The sequence below is a fragment of the Acomys minous genome, assembly GCF_964271855.1.
Source record: "Acomys minous genome assembly, chromosome: 12".
NCBI lineage: Eukaryota > Metazoa > Chordata > Mammalia > Rodentia > Muridae > Acomys > Acomys minous.
Genome location: NC_140493.1, coordinates 66,129,289 through 66,139,614, shown reverse-complemented (window position 1 = coordinate 66,139,614; position 10,326 = coordinate 66,129,289). Strand labels below are relative to the sequence as shown.

At 44.5% G+C, this 10,326-nt stretch overlaps 1 protein-coding gene across 3 annotated transcripts in view; it reads right to left on the bottom strand.

Moving 5' to 3' along the window:
• The window catches only part of ZZEF1 (zinc finger ZZ-type and EF-hand domain containing 1), a 124,141-nt gene that overhangs the window by 35,203 nt on the left and 78,612 nt on the right, over nt 1-10,326 (bottom strand). For 2 of the 3 annotated variants that reach the window (XM_084751295.1, XM_084751297.1), the window contains exons 33-38: nt 9,610-9,739; nt 7,113-7,251; nt 5,555-5,720; nt 4,391-4,653; nt 2,960-3,129; nt 423-573 (exon numbers count right to left, since the gene is read on the bottom strand). In XM_084751295.1, the coding sequence (XP_084607421.1) occupies nt 423-573; nt 2,960-3,129; nt 4,391-4,653; nt 5,555-5,720; nt 7,113-7,251; nt 9,610-9,739 (1,019 nt within the window). Of the gene's footprint in view, nt 1-422; nt 574-2,952; nt 3,130-4,390; nt 4,654-5,554; nt 5,721-7,112; nt 7,252-9,609; nt 9,740-10,326 lie in introns of all 3 variants that reach the window. The other variant, XM_084751296.1, reaches the window with a different exon arrangement.

Genomic DNA, 10,326 nt, shown 5'->3' with positions numbered 1-10,326 from the left:
TCTCTTCCTTTACATGGCTTTGTACAGATACCAATTAGTGTTAACACAAGTCACCCTTCTCCTGGGGCCAGAATCACAGGCCACCTCAAATAGTTATTTGTGCCTCTGTCTGAAACCTTCCTGGATTGTGAGTTCCAGAAGGGCAGAGGTCATGTGTTCCTCTGCCTGTGTTGGTAGGTTCCATCCCTGGAATCCAGCATGATGCTGAACAAAGAGGGTATTTGGTTTACATGAGGGGAACCTGTGTTCACATGGACTAGACAAGCTGAAGGGAGGGACAGATGATGCAGAGTTATCACCACAGCTGACCAGTTGGAGAAATCTTAGTTACTGAACAGTTTCAAACTGTATGCAACAGTGCAGGTGTGATGATGTGTGCACTCGGAGAGGAAGGAGGCAGACTTAATAAACATGTTCCTGACCTGGAGGTCCTGGAGGCACCTGAGCACTTGCAGGTACATCTGAAACTTGGCTCTGGCATGGAGGGTCCTTCATGAAGGAGAGATCATCACTTGCTGTTTTCCTCTGCTTCTCATCCAAAGGTCTGACTGCCTCATCTGCTGCTCTTGTTCCCTAAAAACAGGGAAGTAACAATGTACTTCATACACTGTAAACAACTTTATCATTAGCCAGCCTTTCTCAAACTAAAAATCTCTGAATTCCTTTAGAAAGACGCCACCAGTTCCTTAGAATAAACCAGTACTCTACAGTGATGCTTCGTGTACCACATCCCCGCCAACATCTCTGAAGTGCTGCCAGAGCTCCCCGGTCACACAAGCAGTAGCTTACACCAAATCCTCTGGGAAAACAATGAAGTTGTTGATGTCCTTCTAGTCAACACAGTGATTATCTTTGTGTGCATTCTGTTTTGGTAGAAAAACCAAACACAGGCTGGGAGATGCCTCACAGTGAAGTGCTTGCCGTGTAAGCATGAGGACCTAAGTTTGGATCTCTAGCAACCGTGTTAAAAAGTCAGATGTGAGCCGGGCATGGTGGCGCACACCTTTAATCCCAGCACTCAGGAGGCAGAAGCAGGTGGATCGCTGTGAGTTTGAGGCCAGCCTGGTCTACACAGTGAATTCCAAGACAGCCAAGGCTACACAGAGAAACCCTGCCTTGAAAAACCAGACCCCCCCAAAAAAAGTCAGGTGTGGTAGGGGGTGCCTGTAATCTGAACATGGGAGGGGGGAGCAGGGACAGAAGGGTCCCTGGAGCTTACTGGCCTGATAATATTGCTGAACTGGCGCTTCAGGTTCAATGAGAGACCTGGCCTCAAAAAACAAAGTAGAGAATGATAGAGGAAGACACTTGATGCTAACTTCTGGCTTACACACACACACGCACATGCACTTGAAAATGTACACATACATACAGTATATATACACATAGAAAACCCAGACCCATCTTTATATACAATAAGAAAAGTATTATATCTGCTATTATTGTTAATCAAATCGTTACATCAAATCTACACATAATATTGTTTTACCAGGTGTAGTGCTCGGGAGGCAGAGGCAGGTGGATCTCTGTGAGTTCGAGGCTAACCTGGTCTACAAAGTGAGTCCAGAACACCCAGGACTACAAGAGAAACCCTATCTCTAAAAAAAAAAAAAGTTTCTATTGCCACAGACACAAGTATTTTATTGATGCAGAAATGAATAATGCTGAGGTCCAGGACAGAGCTGTGAGCTCAGTGAGTAAGAGACTTCGTATACAAGCACAAGGATGAGTCAGGGGATTTCTGGGCTTGGTAACCACACCAGTTCCAGGTTCAGTGAGAGATTCTGTCTCTGTCAAGGAATATGGCAGAGAGTAACAGAACAGGATACTCAACGTCCTCTTCTGACATGGAACTTGCTGTGTGCATGTTCTAAGCTCTTTACATGTTTCTTCCAAGCATGGACAGTACATAACTTCTACAATAACCCTGTATTACAGGCATTGTTATTATCACCCCTTTTACAGGATGAAACTACACACATACATACACATGAGAGAGAGAGAGAGAGAGAGAGAGAGAGAGAGAGAGAGAGAGAGAGAGAGAGAGAGAGAGAGAGAGAGAGAGAGAGAGAGAGAGAGAGAGGAGAGAGAGAGAGAGAGAGAGAGAGAGAGAGAGAAGGAGAGAGAGAGAGAGAACACAAAAGCCAAGTAAAAGGAGTTGCCACTGGCCAAACATGAAGGCAATCTGAACATCAAAATAAATAAAAAGTAAGAGACTTCAATATTAGTGAATTTTTAAAAATGTAGTCCATTTTGGTGTAAATAAATAAACACATTGATAGATGGGGAACCCGATGCTGTGGGCAGCCTTCTACAAGATGCTCAGGGCTCATAAATATTGACACTCGGGCTGGAAAGATAGCTCAGAGGTTAAGAGCACTGGCTGTTCCTCTAGAGGTCCTGAGTTCAATTCCCAGCAACCAGGTCGTGTCTCACAACCATCAGTAATGTGATATGATGCCCTCTTCTGCAGATAAAGTACTCATATACAATAAATAAATAAATAAATAAATAAATAAATAAATAAATAAATGATGACAGGAAGCTCGAGATCATCCTGACCTGGTACCTTGATGAGGCTATAACAGAAATACCAGTGGCTCCTGTAGCAAAGGTGTGGGGCATTTATAGTATAGGCTCAAGCTATACAGGCATACTTGCGGAAAAATAATCTTCTGTTTTATTTAGTTATTTAATTTTATTTTAAATTCATAAAAGGTTCTTTATGTGTCACTAACACAAAGCCTATAAAGGTTTTTCTGCCTACACACCTACCTATAAACTGTCATGTCTACGTGCTAAAACAGTAAACTTTTGGTGTCATCTACTTGTTGGCTAAATATAAACCAAAGCTACATAATACATAATGCATGCTTTAAACTTCCATGTTAAGTGCCTTCTTGTGTGACTGGCTCCCTGAGTGCAAGGTGTGACTCCATGGGAAAGACACACTACTTACATGGCAGGGCACACCCAGGCCTGCACCCTCTGGCTCTTCGGCAAGCTGGTCTGCTTTCTTCTTTAACTGCTCCTCTGATTCTTGGATGGACATTGTGACTGGCAGGGCTTGACTTTCTGAGGTAGATTCACCATCTGGCAATACACCAAGAAGAGCTAGAGCTTTAAGACCTGGAAGGGGAAGAAACAAGAAAATGATTAAACATTCACAACTGGGGCTGGAGAGATGGCTCAGCAGTTAAGAGCACTGGCTGCTCTTCCAGAGGTCCTGAGTTCAATTCCCAGCAAACACATGGCGGCTCATAACCACCTATAATGAGATCTGGTGCCCTCTTCTGGTGTGAAGGCATACATCAGGCAGAACACTGTATATGTAATAAATAAATAAATCTTAAAAAAAAAAATTTACAACAGGGCTATCTCTGGCAAGTGCCACAAAGCTCTTGACCACTGTGCTGAAACAGAGGCCGAGGGGTTGCACAGACCACACAGCAGCAGCCCTGGCAGCCTAAATCCATTCTACTCCTGATCCCAAATCGAGAAAGGTAGGCAGCAAGGGAAACTGTACCTTAAGCACAAAGAAACACTGAAAGTTATAACAGGCAACAGGATCGTTTTGAAAATTAGAAATATATTTTTCTGATAGTGTCAAGCAATTAATTTTTGTTTTGTTTCATTTTGTGTTTTTGACACAGAATCTCGCTATATATCTCTGGCTTTGCCTGGAATTTGTTTTGTAGACTACAGTGGCCTTGAATGAGCTAGACTTAAAGACATGCACTACGCCTGGCTGGCAACTAGATTTTTAAACCCCTACTGGCAGATAGAGACATCACTCACCTTCTGCCTGGGGAAAGTCTGATCCCCTGATGTCAGTTAGGATGGAATCTACTGTCTGAGAGAAACTTTATGTCTCACAAGTTTAACATGTACATTACTAAAGTCTTACTAATCCCCTTCAGCAAAGTCAGAAGTTCTTCGTTATTTTGTTATTTTGAGACAGGCCCCCTCTGTAGCCCCGCCTAGCCTCCAGAGAACTGGGATTCAGGTGTGCGTGATCACACCCAGAAACTGTTTTCTTTGTAAGCGGCTCTTATCTAGAATACAAGAACACATGGATTTGCTCTTCAGGTTTAAAAAAAAAAAGCATGGATTCCTGAGCACAGTGAGAGATTCAAACACTACAGATCCACAGACACCCAGAGTCTTCCAGAGTTTTGATTACTAACACTCCATTGCATTGTTAGTCCGGCAAACTAAATGCTACTTTATGCCAACTGTTCCTTCACGAGAAACTGAGACTCAGTTCCAGGCTCGGATGAATTCCTGTTGGGAACTACCTCCGAGGTAAGCATGGCAGTTTATGGATGCCTGGTTTTCCTCCAACAGCAAGCAGAGGCTGGGCCTGGGATCCTACTTAAGGAATAGTCACCTTTGCCCTGGTGGGCCTTCATCAGACAGTCCCCGACCAGCTGCATGCACTGGCTCCGCAGGGTGGCAGCATTGCTGCGGGCCTGGGGGTCCAGCTGCTCTCCATCCACCTGCTCTGTGCTGGACAGGTGGGCACTATAGAGAGCCAGAGCAGCAAAGAGCAGCCAGGAGTAGTTGTGGATATAGGGCTGGATGAGCCTCTGCCGGTCACTGATCCGGATGGTCACCATTGGGTGGGCTGTGATGCTGTGGGTTGGCAAATGGCTGCAAAGACATGATAAAATAGTATTACTCTTTCCCCAGAGAAATGAACAAGCACAAACACGGGGCATATCACACTGGCACTTCACAACCTAAAGCCTAAGCATGAAAACCATGCCAAGAAAAAGCTTAGTGAGAATTCTGAAAGTGTGCTAACTGCACTTTGACAATGCAAGGTGATGCCCATAATTTTAAAAGATGAATGGCAAGGTATAGGAAAGAAATGACTTAAGTTTGAAATGTGCTATAAATATTTTAAGGTAAGCACACATGATGCTCTCTCCCTATTTGGTGAATCCAAGGACAAAGGGTGCAGTGCACTACTCTCTTCTGAATATGTTAAAAATGTTACCATGAGGGGCTGGAGAGATGGCTCAGAGGTTAAGAACACTGCCTGCTCTTCCAGAGGTCCTGAGTTCAATTCCCAGCAACCACATGGTGGCTCACAACCATCTATAATGTGATCTAATGTCCTCTTCTGGCATGCAGGTGTGCATGCGGGCAGAGCACTGTATACATAATAATAAATAAATAAATCTTTTTTTTTTAAGTTACTGTGAAAACCTTTCTTTAGTAAGAAAGGGCCTCAAGATTGCTCAGCAAAAAAAAAAAGCATTTACCACATAGGTGACCTGAGTTTAATCTCCAAAATCCACAGGAAGGAGAAAAGACTCCACAAAACTGTCTTCTGACTTCCACGTGTGCACACACACATGTGCATGCATACACCCTGCTCCCTAATACCAATAAAGTATCTAAAAAAGGAAGGCTAAGAGTACTTGCCTTGCATCTGCAAGGAGCTAGGGCTCAATCCCTAGCACCACAGAAAAAGCAAGATGACCCCCCCTTTAAGTAAAGACATACACCCCAACCAGTCATGGTGGCTGCAGGGCATCTGACATACCCATACGAGTATTTCTTCGCTGCATAGCATCCATAGCAAAGATCAAAGTCATCACATACATTGCAGTTCATTCTCCGGCCTATGATTAAACCCTGGCAGTGGTCACAGGTGAACTCCATGCTGACCATTTCATGATCATCTCCATGGCCTTCAGGCTTCACTCCACCTGGAGAAAACCAGCAGTGTGAGATGGATGGGGCAGAGGGCTCCCCAAAGTGCAGCAAACTGAACCCAGCAGTGTGAGATGGTTGGGGCAGAGGGCACCCCAAAGTGCAGCAAACTGAACCCAGCAGCACGGCCATTGCTCATTTACTACTGCAGAAGGCGGGTTCCTTTGAAGACCAGAATGTCCTGGTAGCTTTGAGCATATTAATGACATTTTCAGCACAGAACTCTTTGGCAATGGTCCAGATGACTGATCCCCATTCTACAGTGGCACAGTCAGATCAAATACATGCCAAATTTCTACCATGACTGTCATTTGGGAGGAATAGGCCCATGCCACTTTGTGAGCTGTCTCCCACATTCACCTGAGGTTACACGCCCACAGACTTGTTCCTATGGAACACTAAGGAGTGATCAAGTTTCTGTTCTTATTTTCTCACTGCAGAATTATAGGCGAAAACAGAGTTCCGAAGCCTAGACTAGGAGAATTAGAGAATGAGACATGACAAGACAGGCTGCTCTGATCTCACTCAACACTCCTCACAGGTGGCCACTTCCGTTCCCAGTGCTGTAAACCTGCTGCAGGCCCAAATACCCTTGTGGACTAGTCTCCTTCATGAGAATGACAGTCTTCCCTGAGCACAGCTGTGATCACAGTAACATCCTGGTTATAGACCTTCCCTACTGTCTTTAGACTACTCAGTTCCTTAGCTTAGCATCTCCGGGTCCCACAGCCTGGACCCTATCTGTCCTAGCCAATCACTTAATTAGACATACGCTCAAGTGTATCTACCTAAAGTCACTGAAAACACCCATTCCTGTCCCCGGAGCTTGCTCTGCTCTTGGCGGCAATGCTATCATCAGAGTTTTTTCTGGCACCTAGTTCAAACTTCCTTCAAACACCAATTCTTACTCTATCTCCTCCACAAGGCTTCCCTGTAGAATGCAGCTATATTTCCAAAACTTTTCAGAAACCCTCTGCATTGCTTATTTATAACAGCATATGCAGCCATTCTGTGGATGTCTGGTCCTCCTGCTAGACTGTGTTTCCAGGGCCAGAACTGTGTCTTTTACTGCTGGACTTTAGATACACATGTCCCTGCAGTGCTCAAAACTGCAGATGAGCTCTGCTCTAGCACCGATGAGTCAAGTGTATTACAGATATTTCATATTTACTGTCAAGTGCCTCCCCAGCAGGATGGGAGAAGGAAGGATATCAGAAAGGAGCAGTGGAGGACATCTTTGAATTGAGGGAGCTGACTCAAGTTTGCCAATAAACAGTGATTTCCACTGGACAATGTCTCTATTTAGCACAACAAGCTCTTAAAATGGCAAAATCATAGAAAGCAGAAACAATTGTTACTTGTGGGCATGGTAACCCTCTGAAGCTCACCAAGGAAGCAAGTCTTGCAGAGGTCCATGTCACTGCATTGCAGACACCGGTAGCGATGCCAGGGGGCAATCTCATCGCACCCGTCACAAGAGATGTCCACGTTTAAAAGGTCACAGTAGCGAGCAATAAACATGTGCATCTGTAAGGTTAAATGAACACAATTAGCCAACAGACTTTCCATTGTGGTCACTGTTCATTATCAATTTACTCATTCAGTAGGTACCTAAGCTCTCCCAAGTTTTGTACCAGGTGGTAGGATCTGAAGTTGGATAAGCAAGTACACATTTGGGAATTGCCTCAAGAGAACAGATGATGGTCATACAGTGTGGGGGAATGCTTTGACAGGCAAACTCAGGAGACCTAGAGAACACCAATGACACTATCAAAGATATCGAGAGGATCAAGAAAGGTTTTCCAAGGATGACAATTCCAACGTTAAAATCAAGAACAAACAGATGGTAGCTGGGTGGAGATAAAGGTAACAGGCATGTCAGACAGAAGAAACAGCAAAGCCTACAGAAGCTTTGCTCCTGCAAAAAAGGAGCATGGCATGGGCTGTGTGAGCAGTTGCCTAAGCATGTACAAGGCATTGGGAAAAAAAAAAAAGAAAAGAAAAGAAGAAAGACAGGCTTCTTGGTTTACTTTTTTTTTTCCCCTCCTGAGACAGGGTCTCTCTGCGTAGCCCTGGCTGTCCTGGACTCACTGTGTAGACCAGGCTGGCCTCAAACTCACAGAGATCCACCTGCCTTTGTGTCCCAAGTGCTTGGATTAGAGGCATGTACTACCACCCGGCCTTGGTTTACCATTTTAAAAGATACGTGCATGTGTGTGCCTGTATATGTGTATACTACATGTGTATGTGTGGCTGCAGAAGTAAGCATTGAATTCCCTAGAGCTAGAGCTATAGGCAGTTGTGAGCCACTTGACATGGGTGGCTAGGAGCCAAAGTCAGGTCTTCTGGAAGAGCAGCAAGTACTCTTAAACACTAAACCACCTCTCTAGCCCAGGGCTTTTGAAATTGCCAATAATCTAGTGCATATAATAAAGTACAGAGGGGGAATAATCAGGAGAAGTTAGAAAGGTAAACTCTCAGGAGCCTAAAATACTGAGTTTAAAATCAGAGAAGTAATGGCAATAGATTTGGGCATTCTGAAGGTTCCTCTGGCTGCACAGGAAAGGACGGATTGACAGGAGCAAGACAAGGAGCTAACAGTGGTGTCATGGTGGCCACAGGGGCAGGGACTGAGCTGTAAACAGGACGGGGAAAGCAGGTGGCTTTGAGAAGCATTACGGAGGCAGAGAGAGAAGCCGTAGTGACCAAATTAATAAAGAGGTGGTCAAGAATGGCATCCAGATGTTTGGCTTGGGTACGTGTTAGACAATGGCAGTGCTAACAGACATATAGAAAGAGGACTCCTGATTCTGGCACATTAAAATAGCCGGCATGGTGGTGCTTCTCTATGATTCCAGCATTCAGGAGACCGAGGCAAGAAGACTGCCAGCTTTGGGCTTGCCTGGATCTCTCTATAAACAAACAAATAAATAATTCTCTGGCTTCTCTTCAGATCATATAAATCTTTCATCTTAAACTAACTAACTAACTAGCTATCTAGCTAACCAACTAACTAGCTAGCCCCACAATTAGCCAATAAACTTTCTATTAGCTAACTACTCTTCTTTCTGGGAGCAAACATGAGCAAGCTGTAGGGTTCCTGAAAAGTACTTGGTGGCTATAAGGCACAGTTTATTTTAGGGTCTGCATACGAGGAAATCAAGTTAGAAAGTCACTGTTTGGTAGTAGATAGTATGTTGTAGGAGAGGAAATATGCCAGGTCACCTGAGCACTACAAGATACTCTCATTTAGACATTTAACTTACAAGAGAGAAGTCACAAGTCTCGGCTGCTGTGTTCCCCTTAAGGACCACAAAGATATAATGAACAGAGTGGTTGGCAAACAGAAGGTGCTTAATATGATGAAAATTAGTGACTTCAAGGCAGCAGATACCTGACACATGAAGTAGTGACAAACAGGACACATCATCATTGAAGAGAGAAAAGCAGCTTCTTATGATACCCAAGGCCATGCTAGTTAGCGGATTCTGTGATCCTCTACTGTGTGGGTCATTTAGCGCTCATATGATAAACAAAGAACTGCTTCCAACTCTCCTGACTGGCAGCCTCGTAATTGGAATGGTACTTGCCTCCTGAAGACAGTGTGTCAGCCCAGACCAATGCAAACCCTTCAGCAATTCCATTTCTCACAAAATTAATACACTGCCACCTAATAATGTACACGAGCCCTCTGAGAACCTCTACTGGGAGCCTAGTTCTACGGAAGTAAGTCACCATGATGGATCACAGCAGGATGAAGACCAGACAGAAGTCCCAAATACTCCCACAACTCTCTTGGGGGAAGTCATCCAAGCACACCCCAGGGAACCCTCCTCTCTAAACTCCTAGAAAGTCACCCAGATCACTCTGGCTGAGAGGTCTTACTTTCCTCTGCTTCTCTGGATCCTCTTGGGCTATTTTTTCATACCAGGCCTCAAACATGCCATCCTGACACTCATCCATCCATTCTGAGTTCTGCTTGGCATCAGCGAGCTCATCTTCTTCACTCCACTGGCTGAAAGAAGGACATGATGAGAGAAAAGCGTGCTTCTTACAATACCCAAAGCCATGCTAGTTAGCAGATTCTGCATCCCATAACTTTAATAAACCAGGCATTTTGAAATGATGGGAATTATTTTTCAGAGCCAAAGAGTTTATCAGCTATTTGATAAATTTATGCTCAGAAAACAGAAAAAAAAATCCTTTCTGGAGCAGACTACACCGAGTGGGGCAAGCCTAACCTATCATTTGCCAGGTACAATGACTAAAAAAAGTTTAGCTGGGAATAGTGGTACACACTTGGAGGTAGAGGCAGGTGGATCTCTGTAGGTTCAAGGGCAACCTGGACTATACAGTGAGTTGCAATCCAGCTAGGGCTACACAGTTAGACCCTGTCTCAATAACAGCAACAACAATAATAGTAATGATAATAAAGTTTGGGTTGAGGATGTAGCCCGGGTGTAGAACGCATGAAGCCTTGGGCTTGATCTCCAGTACGTCATAAATGTCACACGCCTGTAACCCTAGGCAGGAGGAGCAGAAGTTCAAGGCAGCTCTTGGCTATACAGAATGTCTGAGGCCAGCTTGAACTAAACATGACTT